Source organism: Berghia stephanieae, chromosome 2, assembly GCF_034508935.2.
Source record: "Berghia stephanieae isolate SIO BIC M18660-M18661 chromosome 2, UCSD_Bste_1.3, whole genome shotgun sequence".
NCBI classification, from domain to species: domain Eukaryota; kingdom Metazoa; phylum Mollusca; class Gastropoda; order Nudibranchia; family Aeolidiidae; genus Berghia; species Berghia stephanieae.
In genome coordinates this window covers 119,673,344-119,698,768 of record NC_088361.1, presented here as the reverse complement: position 1 = coordinate 119,698,768, position 25,425 = coordinate 119,673,344, and the positions used below count along the sequence as shown (strand labels likewise).

At 38.0% G+C, this 25,425-nt stretch overlaps 1 protein-coding gene across 2 annotated transcripts in view; it reads left to right on the top strand.

Moving 5' to 3' along the window:
- Positions 1-17,932, top strand: part of LOC144966431 (uncharacterized) — a 34,259-nt gene extending 16,327 nt beyond the window's left edge. The window contains exons 6-10 of one of the 2 annotated variants that reach the window (XM_078902914.1): positions 1,551-1,721; positions 4,257-4,430; positions 5,406-5,558; positions 8,868-9,089; positions 16,712-17,932. In XM_078902914.1, coding sequence (XP_078759040.1) covers positions 1,551-1,721; positions 4,257-4,430; positions 5,406-5,558; positions 8,868-9,089; positions 16,712-17,008 — 1,017 coding nt within the window. In that variant the 3' untranslated portion in view covers positions 17,009-17,932. The remainder of the gene's footprint in view (positions 1-1,550; positions 1,722-4,256; positions 4,431-5,405; positions 5,559-8,867; positions 9,090-16,711) is intronic. The other variant, XM_078902913.1, reaches the window with a different exon arrangement.
- Positions 17,933-25,425: the final 7,493 nt, after the last annotated feature.

The window sequence follows — 25,425 nt, the reverse complement described above, 5'->3', positions numbered from 1 at the left end:
TTTTTCCTTTGGCAAGAATATTAACCCCGAATTTACTCACTTTGGATAAACGGGTTATTCCTGTTGATACAAGACTTGTTTGATTGATTTTTTCGATAGGATTTTGGTGAAGATGGATAAAAACAAATTATTTTTAAAGACGACATTTTTACTCAAGAAAAAAGTAGAGTATGACTTACACTGGGTGATAATTATATTCAAAATTGCGCAATGTTTAATTGACTTGAAAGTGGATTTTTGAAATTTATTATTGGCAGTCAACAAAACGTTTTTAAAATCTCACGGTTGTTTCAAACAACGCTGTTGAGCGGATTTTAAATGAAAGAGAAAAATATATACAACCACCTTTCTGATACAAAAACTTCATTGGTTAACGGAAAGAATATACGTACAATATGTTCATTTGTCATCAACGCAGTGACCAGTAATAGTAGTATCGAATGGCTACACCTCTATTTTGAATCTTTTAATCCATTCTTCAAATTCTTTTCCTGCCTTATAGACTGTCTCGTAGCCTCCTGATAGGCTTTTCACTGGGCAGTGGATGACGATGTGGTCCATTGTTTCAGGGCCTCCTTGGCAATGACGGCATGCATTTGATTCTCTCAGATTCCATCTATGCATGTTAGCACCGGTGGCCCAGCATTTTCGGCTATTGCAGAGAGAGCCAGGTGTTCTTTCTGTTTGGTCGGGTATGATGTCGCCTCCCCTGGGGCTGTCTTGGTTCCACATCGACATCCATTCCTCTTTCACGTTGAAATGTTGTCTTGAAGTTTTAAAAAGTTTCCTTGATTTCAGTCTTTACGTTGTTGGGGCTTCTTCTGGGACCTCCTTCAATGGGACCCTGTCAGTGACCTCCTCAATTTTGGCATGCATTCTTTGGTTTGGTCTTCTGATATCAGGCGGTGCACTTAGTGTTGGGAGCAATTGGGTTGGGGTTGACTTGAGGCATCCTGTTATGATCCTCATTGATTCTCTTAGCTTGACATCAATCAGTTTGGCATATGGGCTCCTCATCCAGACTGGAGCGCAGTATTCTCAAACGTTATAGCAAAGTGCCAAAGCAGATGTTCTAAGTACTTGTTGTGAGGCTCCCCAATTAGTACTTGCCAGTTTCCTCAGGATACAGTGACCAGTGACATTAAACGTTTAACTATTTATGCTCGTAATAGAAATGTGAGATCAAACAATGATAAAATAATATTTTAAAACATGAAAAAACATCTTGAGAAAGCATCCCACTTTTGGGCACTTCACCTTTGAAACACTTTTCATTGCATGACAATGCTCAGAATCCTTGAATTTGTTCAAAATAGTTTCTATTTATATCTACATTGAATTGGATTGTTTCTAGGCCTAATTTATCAGTTCTTTTTATTCCTTTGGATTTTGCCTTTCTGTCTACTTTCTGTTTACCGGGGTTTAATCAGGTATCATGAACCAGATAGGTCGAATAAAATCTGAGGATTTATATCAAAGCAGATACGGTAAAACACATACTTTCAAGAACAGGTACTCAAAGAATCACAATACAACATTCCTTCTCCCAGGTCCAGAATTTCAAGGAATGTCGCATACAGTACAAAAAGGGCGAGTCTCTGCCCTTTGGTGCCAACAGTGTGAATGTAGTAGTTATTGCCAATTATTTTGCTGGGATAATTTCCTCCGTGACATTTGGCCTTGTAGATCCAAAGATCATCAACGTTGACGATGACTTCAATGTGAGTAGTCGCGATTAGTTTTTCCTAAATAAGTATTTCTATCGATATCAATTTCACTCTGGCGTCAAATTATTTTTAAAAATAATATAAACCAAAAGACCGCTTTTGTTCAATTCTGAATAGACTTGTTTATGAATAAACGTCCTCTTGCAGAACAAAACGCAGTAAATTATAATGTAAATGTTTCTGCTCGAAGCTCGAACAAATTAATAACAATGTGAATTGAATGTAAGCTTCAATTTAATATACGAAAACAGATAAAGGGGGGAGAGGTTGTCTGGGATGCAGACATGTATAAGAAGGAAGCCCAAACGACAACTAGATAACACCTCTCTTTACTCATCGGTCCCGTCTGATCTTACTATCAAACACAACGAAATCGTGCATAAAACCATCAACACACTTATCGAAGACAAGTTGGTGCCCAACAACTCCAAGATTTTGACTCTAGCACCCAGCGAACCTGTTTCTACATGCTCCCCAAAATACACAAAATGGAAAACTGCGACGGATTAGCCCCCCTGGAAGACCCATCGTTTCGGCCATTTCCTTCCCCACAGAAAAAAAAATCTCTCTTTCATCCTTGACAATATCTTCAAAGAAATCGTGATCAATCTTTCCACATATATTAAAGATACTAATCACGCCCTTCATCCATTCCTCGACGTCAGCTTCACACAACTAGACAATAGGCTCATATTTACGATGGGTATCCATAGCCCCTACACCTCCATTCTCCATCAAGACGGATTACAAGCCATCCGATACATAATCGACAGACACCCTATACCCGAATTTAACGCCGGTGCTATCATTCGCCTTACAGAGTTAGTCTTGACACTCAACTGTCATGAATTTAATGGCCAATTTTTCCATCAGATCTCGGGGTGGCCATGGGCACCAAAATGGGCCCATCGTACACAAATTTATTCATGGACCACCTCCAGCTTAAGTTTTCCCCCCAAATACGACGGCCACCAATCAGCTTTTCATAAAAGATACATCGACAATTGCATCGGCGTCACCAACATGACTAAACAGGAACTAAAAAAATTCATCACTACCCTCAACAACTTCCATCCAGCAATAAAATAAACTTATCAAATATCCACCACTCACGTAGTCTTCCTGGATATCGCAGTTTCCCTCACTCAAAGTGGACTCAAGACGTCTATACACTACAAGGAAACGGATAGCCACAGCTACCTTCACTAACAGTCTTCACATTCCACCAAATGCAAAGATTCAATTCCAGTTTCACAGCTACTCAGACTAAGACGAATTTGCCAGGATGATGAGGACCTCACGGTAGAGAAGGATAAAATGCTTGATCTTCTTCCGGCCGCCATTATCCTGAATACATACTAAAACAAGCGGTTGCCAAAATCCAAAACATCTCTAAGCAGGTTGTCATGCAACCAGTTGACAGCAAAACAGACAGGCCTATCCTAGTCATCAATAATCATCCACACAACAAGGAAGTAATCAAAAATTTTAAAACTAATTACCGTCAGATTCTTCAGGAGCATGTAGAAACAACAAACCACCTTTAAACGCCTACAGACGGGACGCAATTTGAGGGACATGCTAGTTAGGAGCCGCTTGACGATGGATATGGCCGGTAACCAACGTCAGACGGAGCATTGCGAATGTTGCAGATGCAGGACTTGCCCACATTTATTGGTGGAAAATTCCATCAAATTCCCGGATAAAGTGTGGGACATCCGACACGCCTTCACCTGAACGGATCGTAATCTAATTTACGCTATAATCTGCAAACGTTGCCACAAGACATACGTGGGAGAAACTGGCAAAAGATTAAGCGACGGGTTTGGACAATATCGGCGGTCTATTGAAAACGACGAGGACAAACCTGTCGCCCACCACTTCAATGGGTCCAGTCATCGAGGACTGCACGACATTCAAATCCCCGCCTTTCAGGTCTAAACAACATAGGAAATACAGGGATGCAGAACTGATACTGCAACTGAACACCCTGTCACCTCACGGCATGAACTCGAGACTGGACCTCATTTAAATATTACTACCGATATCTCCCCCCCCCCCCTACCCCCCCCCCAAACAATGTGTCTGCCTTTTGTCATTTTGAATTGTAACTTTGTTTCGTTCAGTTTAGCAGCATGCATGGCAGGGTGTGATTGATTGTATTAGATGCTTTTCAAAAAATATTGTTTTTGTTGTTCTTTCTCTTCTCTCTCTCTTTTCTCTTTTCTTCTTCTTTCTTCTTTTCTTCTTTCTTCTTTCTTTCTTCTTCTTCTTCTTCTTCTTCTTCTTCCTCCTCCTCCTCCTCCTCCACCTCCTCCTCTTATTGTTGTTGTTGTTATTGCTATATTCTGTTTTGTCTTCTGCTGGTATTTTTCTCGTTTGCTTTTCATGTTGTTATTTTTTCTTTTTGTTTTTTGTGTGTGTGGGGGGGGGGGGGGGGGGTCGTTTGTTGGGGTTTTCTTTGGGAGTGGGGTTTATGTTTACTTATTTTTAATTACCAAACCAATAATATTATGCCAATGTTCCCAGGTACTCCTTGACTCGTCTGCTGATTACGTGGTCCATATGGTTGAGAATAACTTTGCAGACCGTCCAGACATAACGGCCTTATACTACAATTCGTTGATTCTGGTATACTGGTTCATTGGGAGAGATCTGATGCTGATGGAAAACGGCAAAGTTAACGAGCCCTTGCCTGTGCCGGTAAGTGATTTATAACATCTACTGAGATTTTTTTTATACGACGCCAACTGAACCTCAAGGCCTTAACCCCTATACTTGCGTATAGAATTAATTTGCAGCAAAATGTGTCCGAGGGAAATAAATAACTAGAGTCTAATGGAATGGAAGCCTCAATTTGATTAACGAAGACAATGTGAACGTATGTCGAGTGGTCACCCAAAAAAACCCAAAAAACGAGACACTTTTTCTTGCTTAACAGCAACAAAAGTGTTCCATAGATTTTAAATAATTTTAGCAGCAGTGATACGGTAGCTCCTGGGTCTGTTAGATCTTTGTGATAGACTAGCATCCTATCCAAAGTATAGGAAGCAATTGCTATTGTCTGTTTCACGCTATAGAAACTGGGACAAACTCCAGCTCCTTGGGTCTAATGACTCTGGAGGTCCTTTTTAAAGATCTAAGTCATAAATATAATCCGAAAAAACATGACTAAAGTTCATCGATCTCGAGTCTAGTTGCTATTTCACGAGAGTTCGGTAATCACGTGTGTATGCTTTTATTGGGGTTTTTTCTGCATGGTTCATCTTTGGACACAAACGTGTTCTCATTGCAAAGTTCATCGCCTCAGACAATGCCAAAAAAGTAATAACAAAAAAAAAAGGATGGCCGGATGGATAAGGTTTTGCATTTAATATCGGACGACCCAGGTTCAAACTCTTTGGCAACATCTCTCTCTCTCTCTTGCTCTCTCTCTCTCTCTCTCTCTCTCTCTCTCTCTCTCTCTCTCTCTCTCTCTCTCTCTCTTTTTAATTTTTTTTTTGAATCGAACAATAAACTTAACCGCTATTGCCCACTTTGCTGCGCTGTACGAAGGGTTGACGCCAAGGTTACCTCGGATATGCCCAAAGAAGAAAAATTCCTGAAGATGTATAAACGTAATTTATTTATCTCTTTTAAAATTAAAAGTCATCTTACAAAAATTTGGTTTCCATCCAGGCTTTGGAAAGATATTACGAGAAACTTGCAAAGGTGATGAGAAAAGATGCTACTCGTCGAATTTTGGAATTAAGGACTGTTGGAGAGGACGGTGATATCTACTACGACGACTATGTGGGTAATGCTGATCTATCCTACTACGACAGACCTATTGTAAGTCAGACATCGTTACCACTGCTGTCAACAATTTTATGTTTTATTTAAAATCCTTATTCGTGACTATTTTATTATGATGTTATGTTGAGATGAACTAGAAAAACAAAATTGATTTTTACACCAAAATGGTCAGAATTATGACATTATTCTTTATTACAATTTTGACAGCTACATCCATTTTCCTAAAAAAAAATGTGGATGTCGGTTTAACTCAGATTACATAGATTTTCGCGTTAATTTTCAGTGAATGGTCGTAGCCTTCGTGAAGTCATTGCCTTCCACTGACCAAAAAAAGAATCTATAAATAAAAGGCCAGACGTCAATAGACACTTAAATAGTTTAACCATTAGGATCAGTTGTTTCCTTGAGCAGTACGAACGACGTCAAAAGACAAATCCGGGTATCAGGTTTTAATTTAAAGAAGGCGGTGGTTTGGTCTGGTCAACCCTTACATAATACGGCTTTGAGATGACCGGTTACATATATTTCATTGACTCGTCTTTAAAAATATATTTAAAAAACCCATTATTTGTCAGTTTTGCACGAAATTATCACCCGTATATCTACAACTTGTATTTATTTGGCTTCATTACAGTAAGGTGCTCATAATAAGTGCCAGACGATTTTCAAATGTTGCATGTACTTTAAATTGCTTCGATTGCTCTGTTTCTTCTATACAAATTCGCGGACCAGATATATTGTCAGAAAATTGTCATGTCAAACAATTAAAATTTGCTGTCATCAGTCAAACTTCAATGTATAGATTCAACATTACATCCCTCTGTCCCCATTTTGCCCGGACCGCAATTATTGAATGGGGGGAGTAAAAGTTCCATTAAGAGTTATCTTAGATAAGCCAATGACTTATGCGGCTTTATGGTCTTGTGGTATGACACACTTTAGGATCAGAAGATCCTGGGTTCGAGCTTCTCTCGGCGCATAGTTTATTCTTGGAGAAAAAAAAACTTTACTCACATTCTCTCACCGTGCTCAGGTGTAAAATGAGTACCTGGCCTTCAATAGCGTTGTCTCTGTCGGAAACATTGTAATATCACCTAACAGGCGTCATGTTACGTTCTACATGTTACTTGTTGCTGTTGGTCAGGGGCCCTTTGTAAAGCGCTTTGACCAGATTAAGTGGATATTGCGCTATATAAAATCTTTAGTTATTTTGAATTTTTTAAAAAAGAATGTATTAATTAGTGGAAAGCAATTGTTATTGTCCATTTCCTTCCACAAAAGGGGATTAACTTCAGGGAAGACATCTGATAATTGAGAATTTTGTCAACTCATAATAATCAACCCATAACTTAAGGTTCCATTTAATCACCTTGTCCTTCCATAACGATCACATGACTGGAAATCCTTGGCTTTGTCATTTCCTGTAGGTAACACGGTGTGTTCAACATCTTGTATCATCAAGTCTCAATGAGTCTAGTCTATAAACTTTACTTGAGTAAAGTGAACGGCTATCAATCCATCTAGTCAGATTATCTTGTAGGACTTAAAGGCGGTGGATTAATTTTCCAGACATGAGATTAATCCCCCTCCTTCTCCTTCTAGTTTTATTCTCGATCAATAAAGATAATTTCTTAGCCTTGGTCATTTGTCCAGCCCCACTACCTAATATTTTCCGCAATGAAAGTAAAATTACTATAGTAACTATCAAATATGTTGCCGAAGATTTACATCAAATAATGTAAGAGTTTCTTAATTTATTTTAACACATGATAATGTCAAAATAAAATATAACACCTACAAGAAATGATGAATGTTTGTGGTGTCACCAAGGGCTCTCTCTTCTAAGAGCGTCGGTACTGACGACGTCTTATGCTATTGCAAAGTCTTTGAAGTAATTTGTGCCAGTCCATAAGATGTTGTTTTTCGGCCATCAAATCTGTTAGATTAGGTCGTGAAGAGCGACGCGACTATATCGTGTTGACGTTCAACATGCGATGCATTGATTTTACTTTTATCAGAAAAAGAAATGAATATCTTTTTTGTCCTGTAACGACGAAAATGTGACCCTGGCCTTTGCCTCTGCTATTTTGTTGTCTTTAGCGATCTGTGGTCACACAAGTATGAGGGATATTCTGTTTCTGCTTCTAATCCATGAATACGACGGAGAATTGTTGACACATTGAAGAATTTTCATGTTTCAATTATAGTTACCAATGTCCAAACAGTATTTTGGAATAAATTAGATAAAGTTGATTCTCCAGATTACGATGTTAGCTGCGATTTTTGCCTTTGGTTGACAGTTCTGGCACTCTCCTCAACGATACCTGTTTACTCATAAAAATGATCTGAAATAACATTTGATTAATACCAGGCACAACACCTTTCCAAATTCCTAACTGAGCAACCTGCCCGAAGCATTCAATTGCATGTCAGTGTCCGAATTTTATAAAATCTTGGAATAAAAAACAAAAGATTTTAAATATTCATGTACACGCACCTTCTTATCCATGAACTTTAATGTGTGTTGAATTCCCTTTGAATCTGATGAACAGATCGGTATAAATATAAGATAAGCCGCAAAAATAAAAATTGCACGTGATATTGTATACTATAAACAACTGTGAGTTTAATACGAAAATAATGGCTGATTGTAAGCCAAATGAAAAATGATCATCTTACAAATATAGCATGCGTCTCCTCTCTCTTAAGTTTTATCTATCACTATGTGTCTCACGAAAGTAAGATGGAATTTCATCATCCTCATATGATATGTCTTGGGCTCGCGGTAGACCAAATGAAAGAGCACTCCAATCTCAAGTAAAGAAACAGGTTTCAATCCTTGTTAAGTGGAGATTTTCCTAATCCCTCTGTTCTTCCATAACGATAACATGACTAGCTATCCCTGGTTTTGTCTTATATTGTCTGGGGCTATATTGTAGTCAAGTCAGGACCACGTTTGGAAGGAGGTATCACGAGTCCTGAAATTGTGCCTTTGGTAACTTTGAATTGCACTCCAAGCGAAGATTGGTCCAGTCAGGAAGATTCTGGCAAATGAACTCTTTTAACGATGTCTCATTGTTCAAAGTGACAATTTTATATCATGGTGTCTTTTGGCACATGCTCTACTGATAATCTGGAAATATCAGTGTTGAAACAGCTGGCTGGTCATATACTCGTAAACCACAAATTGTGTATACAACAACCATTAAAATATGAATTATAAAAGAGCAGAAATGTATATATTTCATTATTGGTTTTCAAAATATCCATGTCACAGGGAATTGCCAAACATTAAGAAAAGTTCTCAAATCATAATTATTTTTTACTCTCTGTTTCTTGTTTAAGAAAAGACACGAGGACCGTATATTCACAACTTCCATGGCAGCCAACAGTTTAGTAAGCATCTGGACGGTCCATGACGAGACTTCCGGTCTCCGATGGATCGAGGAAACCCCGGAAATTGTTAAAACGACGGCGTATGGATGTGCAAGATGGCTTGAGGCAAACACCCTCACTGGAGAGTATAGCCCTACCAATCCTTTCTTCAATGGTGATATGTGTTTTGATGTGAGTAAAATATAAGTAGAAATTTACAGTGGACTCCGCATAAAGTCAACACTCTTAACGTCAACTTCTGCTTCAAGTCGATACCTCTTTTTCACTACAAATTTTCCGATCTTCAATCTAAGTGTGCTCCATTGATAATGGATAAAGTGAACATTGGTTTAAGTCAACCATTTTTTTTTCTGTCCGCCTTATCATAATTTCACTGCATTATGCACATCAATGCGGCACATTATGCAATGGGCTCGATCATTCTAGATTCATTCCCCCCGTTTGCTATATTAAATGATTCACCGCCTAAACCTGGTTTTGTCGAGATGAAAGAGATTTCGGAAATTTATTTTAATTATAGAATTAAAATAATCAGAATTCGGAAATTTAAGCTGTTTTTTTCAGGTGAGGAAAGCCAGACATTTTCATCATTGGCACATCTTTCAATCCAATTTTTATGAGTTAAGCTTAATTTTAAATTTGAACATTAGATCCACCCCGACATAAGATAAAGTTAACGATTTCGTTCCACGAACCTAAACCATCGACCAGCGACGAGGAAGAAAACCAGGATCTGTCCTCAGACGTCAGTCGAGCTTTTTAAAAACAATTACTCAATCTATATCCATCCCATTTGGCAAATGAAGCAAGAGACTGTCCACTGAGCGGAGGACCTGATATCAATACAAAAGCCAGGAAAACCAAAATGCCCTCCAAAGAATTTGGGACCAATTACTCTGATTATTACAATTAGAAAATCGCTCTCCCTGATCACACTGAATAGAATTAGACTGATTGTTGATAATTATTTGTCACATAGTCAAAGCTGATTCAGGACGGAGAGAAGTACGGCAGATGTGGTTTGGACCCACAAATGGCTTGCTGCTGTCAGAAAAAAATAGAAATAGTTATAACTGGAATAGATATGTCTGCCGCCTTCGATACCATCAATCGCCAATCCTTGTTAAAGTTTATGAAAGGAATCGTTATGGAAGATGAAGTTAGATTAATCCGATTCCTTATAAGTGAAACCTGGATAACCACCAAAATAATCGGTGCATCAGAGGTAATTTGGGTATTACATTATATCGTATCGCACCAGGGCGAACGCTGCCATACACACAGATGAAGTGAAAAACGAGAATGTTGTTGTTGATAAAGATGAAGACGATGTTTAATAGATGATGGACGATTGAAGAAACGATGCAGTGGAATAACAGGGCAACGATAGAAAAACATGTAGAGTAGAAGTTTACAGTAGTGGCATGTACGGCAGGTCGACTGCAAAATATAATATTTAAAAATATTTATATTTTGGTTAAATTAAATTTTATAAACATAACAAAATACGTGTAATGGTAATTAATATGCCTAACAAATATGGAGTATCTCCCCATTTGACAATTAAATTATAGATAGTTCGAAGATGACATCTTTCAGGTCTTTGTTATTGTTTTTTGCCATCCGCGTTTATGAGTAATGCTCACTGAACTGCATTAACCCGACCATAAACGTTCTTGTGTGTTGGTCCGTTATACTTCCGGATGGCAATGTTATGAGCTTCTTAGCCAAGCGCATACTATCTATAATCAAATGGAAATATAGAAAGAAAAATAAACAAAAGTAGTACGTTAAAAACATGAATACTACTCGCATCACATGACAGTCAATATCTATTAAACGATAGACTACTGCCTTTACATGATGATTGGAACATACGGAATGACAGCCGATTATTTGATACAATGAAAACGAGTATATCTCATGAAATATGGATGGAACATATGGAAGGATAACAGATTATACACAATGAATATAAGTATATCTCTGCGAACAAATGGGGCTACATATTTAAGACACTTTACACACGAAACATAATAACTATTACTTAGAAATAAAAACTTACATTTCTGGTGCGTTAAGAATGTGAGGACAATCCAGTATAAGATATAACATGGGCTATAACCGGAAACTTCCAAGAAAATATAGAATAAATATTTTAAATATGCAGTTAAAACTGCCAAGATGAAATTTGAGAGGGTTACACCCTTCACCTTCAACGTTTGGAGAGAAACTGACCAAGAATGTTGAATCAGTTTACAAATACTCATTAAAGGCGCGAACATGTTATATCTGTTCATACCATAAATACCAATAATAATGACGATCATGGAAATGATTATAAACAGCAACAAGTTATAACAATAAAGTAGCGGGTGACGACTACTGACAAAGAGTGACAACTTCGCAACGAGCAATACAAAACAATCAATAAAAACAATTCTGGTCTAACCAGAACAAGAGGATAAATCATTCATGGACGACATCGGTACATCACCAGGAGACAGCTTGACCCCTGTTTTATTTATCATTTACCTAGAAAATCCTTTAAAAGATGTGCGCAAATCTGTACTTTCGGCCCAATTACGTTTTTTAAAACGAACTCCCCATGGAAATAGGATTCAATAGTCGTAGCGTCACTTCCTTCCGAATGACGCATGGTAACTTAGTACAGAAAAATGAGTGGAGCAGGCACTTATGTTGGTAACAACAAGATATGAAGTGAGTAGAAAAGTGCCAGAAGACAATAGAGAATAAAAATTTTTTTCGCGGCGGTGGTGGGGTTTGAACCTGCGACCTTATTGGTACGACAATCCGCCTGGCAGGTGAGAGCGTGGCTCTACCGTGTGAGCTATCCACGAACACAAAAATATTCGTTTCAAACTCAAAGTCATTTCTAGATCCCTCTCTCACCCACTTCTTGAGACCGCCGATTCGTTCACCACCATCGCGAAGTAATTTTGACCAGCAGTTAAGCTTAATAGCCAATATTCTCATCACAAACATATAACATAGAAACGATTGAGACATTGAGTATGCTCCGGTGTATGGGGTGAATTTTTAATTCAGAAAAATGAGTGGAGCAGGCACTTATGTTGGTAACAACAAGATATGAAGTGAGTAGAAAAGTGCCAGAAGACAATAGAGAAAAAAAAATTTTTTCGCGGCGGTGGTGGGGTTTGAACCTGCGACCTTATTGGTACGACAATCCGCCTGGCAGGTGAGAGCGTGGCTCTACCGTGTGAGCTATCCACGAACACAAAAATATTCGTTTCAAACTCAAAGTCATTTCTAGATCCCTCTCTCACCCACTTCTTGAGACCGCCGATTCGTTCACCACCATCGCGAAGTAATTTTGACCAGCAGTTAAGCTTAATAGCCAATATTCTCATCACAAACATATAACATAGAAACGATTGAGACATTGAGTATGCTCCGGTGTATGGGGTGAATTTTTAATTCAGAAAAATGAGTGGAGCAGGCACTTATGTTGGTAACAACAAGATATGAAGTGAGTAGAAAAGTGCCAGAAGACAATAGAGAATAAAAATTTTTTTCGCGGCGGTGGTGGGGTTTGAACCTGCGACCTTATTGGTACGACAATCCGCCTGGCATGTGAGAGCGTGGCTCTACCGTGTGAGCTATCCACGAACACAAAAATATTCGTTTCAAACTCAAAGTCATTTCTAGATCCCTCTCTCACCCACTTCTTGAGACCGCCGATTCGTTCACCACCATCGCGAAGTAATTTTGACCAACAGTTAAGCTTAATAGCCAATATTCTCATCACAAACATATAACATAGAAACGATTGAGACATTGAGTATGCTCCGGTGTATGGGGTGAATTTTTAATTCAGAAAAATGAGTGGAGCAGGCACTTATGTTGGTAACAACAAGATATGAAGTGAGTAGATAAGTGCCAGAAGACAATAGAGAATGAAAAATTTTTTCGCGGCGATGGTGGGGTTTGAACCTGCGACCTTATTGGTACGACAATCCGCCTGGCAGGTGAGAGCGTGGCTCTACCGTGTGAGCTATCCACGAACACAAAAATATTCGTTTCAAACTCAAAGTCATTTCTAGATCCCTCTCTCACCCACTTCTTGAGACCGCCGATTCGTTCACCACCATCGCGAAGTAATTTTGACCAGCAGTTAAGCTTAATAGCCAATATTCTCATCACAAACATATAACATAGAAACGATTGAGACATTGAGTATGCTCCGGTGTATGGGGTGAATTTTTAATTCAGAAAAATGAGTGAAGCAGGCACTTATGTTGGTAACAACAAGATATGAAGTGAGTAGAAAAGTGCCAGAAGACAATAGAGAATAAAAATTTTTTTCGCGGCGGTGGTGGGGTTTGAACCTGCGACCTTATTGGTACGACAATCCGCCTGGCAGGTGAGAGCGTGGCTCTACCGTGTGAGCTATCCACGAACACAAAAATATTCGTTTCAAACTCAAAGTCATTTCTAGATCCCTCTCTCACCCACTTCTTGAGACCGCCGATTCGTTCACCACCATCGCGAAGTAATTTTGACCAGCAGTTAAGCTTAATAGCCAATATTCTCATCACAAACATATAACATAGAAACGATTGAGACATTGAGTATGCTCCGGTGTATGGGGTGAATTTTTAATTCAGAAAAGAAAATTTTATTCTCTATTGTCTTCTGGCACTTTTCTACTCACATCATATCTTGTTGTTACCAACATAAGTGCCTGCTCCACTCATTTTTCTGAATTAAAAATTCACCCCATACACCGGAGCATACTCAATGTCTCAATCGTTTCTATGTTATATGTTTGTGATGAGAATATTGGCTATTAAGCTTAACTGCTGGTCAAAATTACTTCGCGATGGTGGTGAACGAATCGGCGGTCTCAAGAAGTGGGTGAGAGAGGGATCTAGAAATGACTTTGAGTTTGAAACGAATATTTTTGTGTTCGTGGATAGCTCACACGGTAGAGCCACGCTCTCACCTGCCAGGCGGATTGTCGTACCAATAAGGTCGCAGGTTCAAACCCCACCACCGCCGCGAAAAAAATTTTTATTCTCTATTGTCTTCTGGCACTTTTCTACTCACTTCATATCTTGTTGTTACCAACATAAGTGCCTGCTCCACTCATTTTTCTGTACTAAAAATTCACCCCATACACCGGAGCATACTCAATGTCTCAATCGTTTCTATGTTATATGTTTGTGATGAGAATATTGGCTATTAAGCTTAACTGCTGTTCAAAATTACTTCGCGATGGTGGTGAACGAATCGGCGGTCTCAAGAAGTGGGTGAGAGAGGGATCTAGAAATGACTTTGAGTTTGAAATGAATATTTTTGTGTTCGTGGATAGCTCAGACGGTAGAGCCACGCTCTCACCTGCCAGGCGGATTGTCGTACCAATAAGGTCGCAGGTTCAAACCCCACCACCGCCGCGAAAAAAATTTTTATTCTCTATTGTCTTCTGGCACTTTTCTACTCACTTCATATCTTGTTGGTAACTTAGTAACACTAAACTATCGGAACAATGGCGGACGCCCGTATGAAATATTTCCCCGGCGAGCATAAAAGCGTGTCCAGAGGAAAAAAACATAAATTTGATCATGTTTTGACTTTTACACATTCTGATCACAAGGCATATGAAAAGTTCTAGCCAGCATGAAAAATAAAAAGGAATGATTTTCTTTGTTTAGAACCAAAATGGCCGCCGTTGCCGGGAGGCGTGACATCAGACTATTGAATCGTATTGCATATGCAGACGATATTGACATTATCGGCTTCAAACAAGTCATTGTAAAAAGTCATCCAAAATGCTCTACGTTACTACTGACAAAACAGATAATATGTTATTACTGTCAAGGAAGAAAGATGGGTGGAGAGTCAAGAAAAAAGTAGGATCATAAATAGGAGACAAGGAAGACGTAGAAAGACGAATTTATCTACGGTTGTGCTGAATAAATTATTACATATATGGATTAGAAAAGATAACATCAAAATAAACACTAAAATCAAATTTTACACAATCCTTGAAAAATCCGTGCTTATATATAACTGCGGAACATGGGCACTGACTGGAACCGAAGAGCAAAGATTAGACGGATTCCATAGAAAACAACTAAAAAGAGTCCTGAATATGAAAATAAGCAATAACACACTGTATGAAAAATGCAATAAAAGACCCTTATCCATTCAATTCCTGGAGGCAAGATAGTGGCTATTTGGGCATTTACTAAGAAGAGATGAAAATATTCCAGCTAATAAAGTCATGAATACTTTTTTCACCCCATCTGGATACAAGAAATATCAACGTAGACCACCCACGTCAATTCACACTGTCCTGAATAGAGACCTAAAACGAATTCAAAATAACAAAGAATTAAAAACAAAGGAGAGCTCATGAAATTATCATCCACAGCAAAAGACCGTCAACTGTGAAAGGAAATAGCACAGATGATTGAAGAGGCAGCCGAGGCGTCCCGATCGGATGATTAGGAAGCAAAAGGTTCTAATTCAGTAAGTCATATCCATCCCACTGTGATTTGGCAATCAGTGAGTTAGTAATTGAGAAGGCAGAGAAGTTTTTCTTTCCTATTTAAAAAGAAAAGCTTAATATGGTGGTCAGTCGAAGATGAAATGTATAGGACAGGATACTCTTTGACCCATTCATTGTACTAAAAAGTGTTGAAAACTAAAGCACAAGTCGATAAAGTTTTTGATCGCAGGAGTTTGAACCATTAAAGAAAAGTAAAATCTCAAAATATAAAAGACATCTCAGGTCAACCTTTGATGACTTTTTGATTCAGAGTCCTTGCGAAAGGCTCTCTACACACAGTTTTTCATTCATGTATAAAATATGCGTTGTCTCTGTGGGGGCATCATGTCTGGCCCAACATATTAAGTGTCGCTCTTGACTTGGGATATTAATAATAATAATGATAATAATAATAATAATAATAATAATAATAATAATAATAATAATAATAATAATAATAATAATAATAATAATAATAATAATATATACTTTATCCATCCAAAAAATGGAAATTCGTTTACATATGTGGCATGCATAAAAATGTATAAACACAAAGTCGAGAATCTATGGCGACAATGTATACATATATATATATATATATATATATATATATATATATATATATATATATATGTATATATATATAGATCTATATTTATATATATATATATATATATATATATATATATATATATATATATATATATATATATATATATATCATCATTGCCTTTTTCCCCCTGGGTCAGGGTATAGGCCACAGACAAACAGTTTCCATCCTTCTCTATCCTGAGCCAACTTTTTTATCTCGTTCCAGGTCTTACCACTTCTCTGTATATCAGCTTCTTTAATTCTTCTCCATGTTCCTCGTGGCCTTCCCTTGATCTTCTGCCCTGAGGGCAGAAGATCATACATATATATATATATATATATATATATATATATATATATATATATATATATATATATATATATGTATGTATCTATCTATATATATATATATGCAAATGTAAGGGGGCTTTGAGCATCTTTAATGGATATTTCTGACGTTTTTAAAGAAAGCATGACACATTTCTAGCACCCTAAAATTCATGATATCATTCGAAAATTTTAGTGATACACACCATGAAATCCGGATTATCACAATGTTGACCAAATCAGATTGTGGTTACCCGGAGTAAATAGTACGAGTATTAAAGACATTTACCATCTGCATCATTTATCCTTTCATTAACTGCTTTTTATATCTGTACTCCAGATCTTGCCTTTTTGGTATCCAGCAAATCGATTTCAATACATCAACGGGACAAATATCGATGGCTTCTCCTTTCTTCCATCTGAATTGACTTCGATCGGGGTGCAAGGATATGTGGATCCTGATGAATATGAGCGGATGATGAAAGTTCATCAGTTTGGGGTGCCAAGACCAGAGTTCGAGAGTTTTAACAATATGACAGGAACTTTTTTATTCACTGGAGGGCCTTCTTTTACATTTGCAAGTGTTATGATGACACTGTCAATGACGGAACAGCTTGAAGATAAAGAACATCTATGAAATAAATATATTAGATGACCCGCTGTTTCAATACAGTATAATGTTGAAGTGATACTAATACTGAAAATTGAAGTTATCATCAACAACATGAAACTTGGATAATTCTGTGTTTTATTGAATAAATATGGTTTCGTAAAATGTAGAAATCCAAAATTTCATATTTCGGATTATTTTCCTGCAGACTCTTCGGTTTTGGTTTCACTACTACATAATACCATTTTGTCAAGAACGGTCATATAATCTTTTATAAAGCTATGCTTAGATAAAATCAAGATGTCATAACAATAGACTACTGCTGGTTGAAACAGGGAGTTGACGATTACCATAAATAAGACCAGCATTGAATTAAAAAATTAAAGTCAACATATTCATTTATCTATGTATGAAATAAGGATATTATACCGAGGTGATTCAATAATTATATTTATATATATATACAACATTTTACTGCTTAGAGAAAATATATAACTCCTGACCAATCTCTTATCTACAATATTTTACGTTAAAACAAACGAGACACATTTCTATGAATAAGGTGATAACAAAAGTATTGTGATCCAGCAAAATGATTTATTTATTCCTCATGAAATATTTACACAATCGCAATAGCATGATTGTTATGTATTATCCCTCTTTACTTTTTAGTATAATATCATTTAACCTTTCCCAGTTCATGAAGTATCTTTATAATCATTTGATTATTTATTTATATTGAAAAATAATTTTATTATAAGTATAATCGACACATAGTCACCATAATATATTCGTTTGTTGTTCCACTGCATGTTTTAAGAATTTTAATATTCTTTACCAAATTTGATTTAATTTATTTACATTTGATATTTTTTAAAAATATATTATCGAATTGTGTTGTAATACAGAATTATAATTTCCATACAAGGATCAATAAAGTATATCTTATCTTATCTTATATTCCCGATTTATTGACATAGCATTAGTAACTGCTTTCATTTTTGACCACCGATTTTCAACCACTTCTGTATTGAAAGTATAATGTCTTTGTATCTCAATACTGTGGATAATTTCACCCAGAGCAAAGTGTTTATGATTTTCCTTTCCGACAGCTTGATCAACAAATTATGTAGGCTTCCTGCAGACCAGGATAACATGTATGTAGCCTTGCAGACATTCTGCAATAATGTACAGGGTGTATTGTCGGCGCTATTCGATACGGTGTAATAACCCATTCCATCTAAAAATATTGGACGGTTTAGATTATTTTCCGAATTTAATCCTCATTGATAGATGAAATTCACCCAAGTCGATTATTCTATTTTAACCTGTTGGACGCTTAACTCTCGAATACGACATGCGGGAGGCTGTAGAGACAAATGTCTTTGACTCATTTCATTGCATAAAAAATCCATAACACTGCTTGTACTTTTGCTAACAGCTCTGTCGCTTCTGCAAAGAACTCCCGATCCAGAAATTTTCAACCCATCTTTTGCACGGCAAGCATCATCTTCAGGATGATCTTTTAATTCAGAAAAGTGAGTGGAGCAGGCACTTATGTTGGTAACAACGAGATATGAAGTGAGTAGAAAAGTGCCAGAAGACAATAGAGAATAAAAATTTTTTTCGCGGCGGTGGTGGGGTTTGAACCTGCGACCTTATTGGTACGACAACTCCGCCTGGCAGGTGAGAGCGTGGCTCTACCGTGTGAGCTATCCACGAACACAAAAATATTCGTTTCAAACCCAAAGTCATTTCTAGATCCCTCTCTCACCCACTTCTTGAGATCACCGATTCGTTCGCCACCATCGCGAAGTAATTTTGACCAGCAGTTAAGCTTAATAGCCAATATTCTCATCACAAACATATAACATAGAAACGATTGAGACATTGAGTATGCTCCGGTGTATGGGGTGAATTTTTAATTCAGAAAAGTGAGTGGAGCAGGCACTTATGTTGGTAACAACGAGATATGAAGTGAGTAGAAAAGTGCCAGAAGACAATAGAGAATAAAAATTTTTTTCGTACCAATAAGGTCGCAGGTTCAAACCCCACCACCGCCGCGAAAAAAATTTTTATTCTCTATTGTCTTCTGGCACTTTTCTACTCACTTCATATCTCGTTGTTACCAACATAAGTGCCTGCTCCACTCACTTTTCTGAATTAAAAATTCACCCCATACACCGGAGCATACTCAATGTCTCAATCGTTTCTATGTTATATGTTTGTGATGAGAATATTGGCTATTAAGCTTAACTGCTGGTCAAAATTACTTCGCGATGGTGGCGAACGAATCGGTGATCTCAAGAAGTGGGTGAGAGAGGGATCTAGAAATGACTTTGGGTTTGAAACGAATATTTTTGTGTTCGTGGATAGCTCACACGGTAGAGCCACGCTCTCACCTGCCAGGCGGAGTTGTCGTACCAATAAGGTCGCAGGTTCAAACCCCACCACCGCCGCGAAAAAAATTTTTATTCTCTATTGTCTTCTGGCACTTTTCTACTCACTTCATATCTCGTTTTTACCAACATAAGTGCCTGCTCCACTCACTTTTCTGAATTAAAAATTCACCCCATACACCGGAGCATACTCAATGTCTCAATCGTTTCTATGTTATATGTTTGTGATGAGAATATTGGCTATTAAGCTTAACTGCTGGTCAAAATTACTTCGCGATGGTGGCGAACGAATCGGTGATCTCAAGAAGTGGGTGAGAGAGGGATCTAGAAATGACTTTGGGTTTGAAACGAATATTTTTGTGTTCGTGGATAGCTCACACGGTAGAGCCACGCTCTCACCTGCCAGGCGGAGTTGTCGTACCAATAAGGTCGCAGGTTCAAACCCCACCACCGCCGCGAAAAAATTTTTTATTCTCTATTGTCTTCTGGCACTTTTCTACTCGCTTCATATCTTGTTGTTACCAACATAAGTGCCTGCTCCACTCACTTTTCTGAATTAAAAATTCACCCCATACACCGGAGCATACTCAATGTCTCAATCGTTTCTATGTTATATGTTTGTGATGAGAATATTGGCTATTAAGCTTAACTGCTGGTCAAAATTACTTCGCGATGGTGGCGAACGAATCGGTGATCTCAAGAAGTGGGTGAGAGAGGGATCTAGAAATGACTTTGGGTTTGAAACGAATATTTTTGTGTTCGTGGATAGCTCACACGGTAGAGCCACGCTCTCACCTGCCAGGCGGAGTTGTCGTACCAATAAGGTCGCAGGTTCAAACCCACCACCGCCGCGAAAAAAATTTTTATTCTCTATTGTCTTCTGGCACTTTTCTACTCACTTCATATCTCGTTGTTACCAACATAAGTGCCTGCTCCACTCACTTTTCTGAATTAAAAATTCACCCCATACACCGGAGCATACTCAATGTCTCAATCGTTTCTATGTTATATGTTTGTGATGAGAATATTGGCTATTAAGCTTAACTGCTGGTCAAAATTACTTCGCGATGGTGGCGAACGAATCGGTGATCTCAAGAAGTGGGTGAGAGAGGGATCTAGAAATGACTTTGGGTTTGAAACGAATATTTTTGTGTTCGTGGATAGCTCACACGGTAGAGCCACGCTCTCACCTGCCAGGCGGAGTTGTCGTACCAATAAGGTCGCAGGTTCAAACCCCACCACCGCCGCGAAAAAAAATTTTATTCTCTATTGTCTTCTGGCACTTTTCTACTCACTTCATATCTCTTCAGGATGATCACAACATTGAATTTTGTGATTGCGTGTGTAAGCATATAATTTCATCTGGATCGCTTTTATACAATTTCTGATTTTTCCACATTTGAATACATCGTGTTGATGTTCCATAGTTATATAATACTCCCAGAAAGAAATTGTTTGGGATTCATTTTCTTCTCCATTGAAACATTGATGGTATTCAGTCAAATTACGGAACATTAAGTTTTGTTCAACTGAGACCATGGCACTTCGATGATCTCTCTCAGAGTGTGTCTTGATTTCTGTTACAATCAGAGAAATGTGATTTATGTTAGCGAGCTATTTTAAAAGTAATACCCTCATCAACTAAGTCATTTCCTGGTGGCACTGTCACTTAAACTTTTATTACAAGTTTGTGATGGCAACAACAACAACAAACACAAGAACCTAGAAATTACATTGCAACATAAAACTTTGATTTTCATGATTGGACACTTATTGAAAAATGTCAGCACTTAAGTTCATATAAGATGGGTCATTTGGTAATGTTTCTTTGAGACGAACATACGACTTTAAAAAATCAAGGCAATAATCCCGAAAAAAAAAATTGAAATACTGAATATGATGCCGAACCCGCCAACTGAAATGAAAAAAAAATTGTTTTATGAAGATTTTGAAGTCAAAATTGGCAGGTCTTGTATTCTTTGAAAAGAAATGTGGGTATTTGATGCTGCAAACAATGGGCTCAATGATATTGTTAGATATTGCCTTGAAATTCACTATCTTTTGGAGATCCTTCTCGTGTATTGTAACTTAGATGTTTTGAATGTATCAGCCTATGAGTTAACGTAGACTACATTTGTTGATTCTTATTGATATTTGACAATACTGCCCAACACTTAGGGAGGAGATGGGGAAAGGGGGGGGGGGTATTTCGGTTGTTTACCATTAATCCATAATAGTTATGGCTTCAACAATAATACTCATATGATTTAGTTTTAGTTTCTCACAAAATATCGAATTCTAATTGTTAGCCCGGTTCTATCTTAGTAATCCTTTAACGGTGATTTAACATTCTCAAATCGTGGTATCCGCCTTTATTTACAGCATTGGAAAACCTAATCGTTTTTTGCCAAGCAGCGAGTTGTAGAAGTGAACATAACCACGCCCCTTGTCCGAATGTAAACAATGGGAGTTAGCGCTAAACTAATCAAACTACACGGTTACCATCGATGAATGGTATGTGTCAAAGTAAAAATGCCCACTAGTTCTACACAGCTGGTCATTCGTACCATCACAGAAAATGATTTGTAACTTTTAACATTTTTAGTCTGATAGAGCGGATAAAGTGAGAACACTCACACAACAAGCAGTCAAAAAAATACAATAACAAAGAGCAGATTGATGTCAACTTCCTTCATTCTATTGTTTGTAAACAACCAGCTATATTTGTCCGAGCGGGGTTGAGGGCGTGTCACAAATCCCACGTTTTGATTGGCCAAAAATCTACTGGTTAATTACAGCTTTCTTGGTGCAATTGGAAAAATTGCGGACAATGGAGTCACGCCTGAAATTAAAGGCTAATGTTAATTGGAACTGTTCACCTCTCAGGATTGACCTATTTTTTTATATTGATGCAATGCGTTTAGCTAAAATACTCACAACTTCCGCCAGCTAGATATAACATACAAACACACAAAACTAGTCTAACCTTGACCGTTTTTAGTCTAGATAATGTGCGCTTGGCTAAGAAACTCACAACATTGTCATCCGGAAGTGTCTATATATAGAACGAAGTTGACGTCACTTGGGTCTTTGTTATTGTTTTTGCCATCCACGGTTATGAGTAATTCTCACTTAACTTTATTATCTAGACTATAGGCGTTTAAGGTTACACATAGTTTGTGTGTTGGTCCGTCATACTTCCGGATGGCAATGTTGTGAGTTTCTAAGCGAAGCGCATACTATCTATAGTCTGATTAATATACTTCAGTGAGAACTAATCATAAAAGTGTCGTGCAAAAACAATAACAAAGAGCTGAGTGATGTCAATCTCGTTCCTTGTATAGAAAGGGGGGGGGGGATGTTTTCATTCAGCATTATAAAATTAATATTTTTAAAACACCTGCTGGTTTTCCGAATCCTTCCAATATTAATCGTTGGATGTTACCATAACCTGTATGGGAGTCGGTAAGATTCATGATTGAATGGGAGCAATCTTTTTTCATGTTTTCGTCCAACCTAGTCACGGATCACATGATTTGTTGCTGTACATCGATTGGACATTTCTCAATGTATCTAAACACGCTGCTTTCTTTATGAAAGTTGTAAACATACAAATGAGTCATGCTGAGCAAAATGATATTTCTCAAACTGTGAACACTTTTCACGATGCGGGTCATTTTGAGCACACTTTGCAATTTGACCAACACCTCGAGCACATGGAAAGGCCCATTGTTCAACCAGATGAGGACATTGTATTTCAAAATCCCAGCAACAGTCTTTGTATATGAGGCAATAAACGTCACATCTACAACTAGGTAGGAATGTTTGATTTCGCAGCTCTTCCGATAACAACAACAAAGAGAAAGAAAGAAAGATCCTTCAGAACTACATCATAAATCGACAGTGGGATGAGCATTTTGGAGAAATATGAAATAAAATACTTTTTTGGCAGGAAAACTTTTACTTCAAATATTGATTGATAAGATGGCTTCTGATATTTCAAAAGTTCTCTGACATGAAAATTATGTTTCTTTTAATATCGATATATTGAGTGTCACCTTAATCGATCGATATTAATTTAAATTAAAAGTTTGATGGTCAAAAAGTTGAAATGTATGACGAAAGAACAGGACTATGAGGCGCTACGTAAACAAATCGATACCGGTATACTGATTTACACATACTCATGGTGAGAAAATGTAAGTAAAGGGTCTTTTCCAATGACTCGACTTTGCGCCTCCCACAGCGGGGTTTTGGGCACTTTGGAGGCCGAGAACACTACATCGATGACGGGCGATTGCAAAAGCCAGATCATTCTTCAGGCGCCCAAATGGGTCGGATTGATTTTTGTGATTAGAATATAATTTTTTACTTTAAAAATCATTTTTCTAAAACATTAGCATTTATATAGAGCAATATCCACTAAATATATGCTCAAACCTATTTACAAGGGATCCCTACCCAACAGCAACACTTAAAATATAAGACGAGACATGACGCCTGTTTGACGATATTATAAATATATTTTTTTCGACAGAGGCCACGACCAGTTTGTCATTTTACAGGTGACCTGAATACGATGAGAGGATTTGAGTAAAGAGCCTTTTCCAAGGACTCAACTATGCGCCGCTTGGGACTCGATCCCAGGAATTTCCCATCCGAAAGCGGGTGTTATACCACTAGACCACATATCCGCACAAATTATATATCCCTATATATTATGAGAAGATTTTCATGACTCGAATTTTCCTTGGGAGTGATTCGGATAGGCATTTTTAAAACAATGATTACGTGACATAAAATGATAAATAAGTCAATTGAGTTTGACTTCAGTCAGAGTTATGACTGTGCGGCTATGGGGATTTGTTGTATAACACTCGCAATCGGGCCGGTAGGTCCTCGGGTCGAGTCTCACTTGAGAAGCGCTTTGTTGCGTTCTTGGAAAATGCTCTTTACTTACATTCTTTCACCGTACTCGGATGTAAAATGCGTACCTGACCGTTAACAGCGTTGTCTCTAACGAAAAATATTGCAATATCGTCTAACAGGCGTCCTGTCTCGTTTTACATGTTAAGTGTTGCTGTTGGCATCTTTAGATTGGTGTATACTAGGTCCTTAGCTGATGACCGAGGATCGGTTCCAAGGTGGAGAACCCTTGCCGGTTCTCACTTTTTATAACCCTTCTATTTTTACGGTCCCAGCAAAACTCCGGACAGAGCTGCATATATACGAAATGGAAGTCGGTTGGACGAATTCAATCTCTCGAGGGGGCAGGGACATCGACTCCTCGAAACTGGGGGAGAAGTTGCCAGGCTTTTCACCAGAAAAAGGAGACATTGGGTGGCAGCCGATCGGCTTCTGTCGAGATCCTGCCTCACGGCACGCTCATTTCATCAGTGGGGAACTTGTCACTTGTCCAACATGCACCCGTTGTGGTCAAGAGCCCGAAACTGCAGAGCATCTAGTTGAACGGTGCGTTGTGACGAAGCTTCCGGGCTAGTTCGCGACCTTACTCCATTCCGGTGATGACCTTGCGTCCTGGATAGATCGTCACAACACAGTAGTATGAGCACAATTAGAAGCTGCTACCACCCTATGAATACGATTCAATATGTAACCCACCCATTATAAATCCTCCGAGGGAGTGGTCGCATACACACTTCCAAAGAAATTGGAACAAGAAAAGTAGAAGCTGTGAGGTCACGACGTTTCGTCCTTATTGCAATCAGTTGTCAGACTACATGCGGTTGTCAGACTACAAGACCTCCATGTCAAACGGCATTAAAAATTCTTAAAACGAAATCGACAAATGTATGAATACTTAATAACTGGCAGAACCATAGATTAATTTAAATGATTCCCTTTTGCTGATACTGCATGAATGTCTGTACTGCATTATCTTTAATAGTTCAGAGAAGTACTATTGTTGATTTCTATACGCACCTGCAAAAGCAAAAACTTCTTTTATTGTGCATTTATTTGCAGGTCTGATAACCCACATTTTTATGGACGCATTTTTGTAATGGAAACACTATCAAAACGACG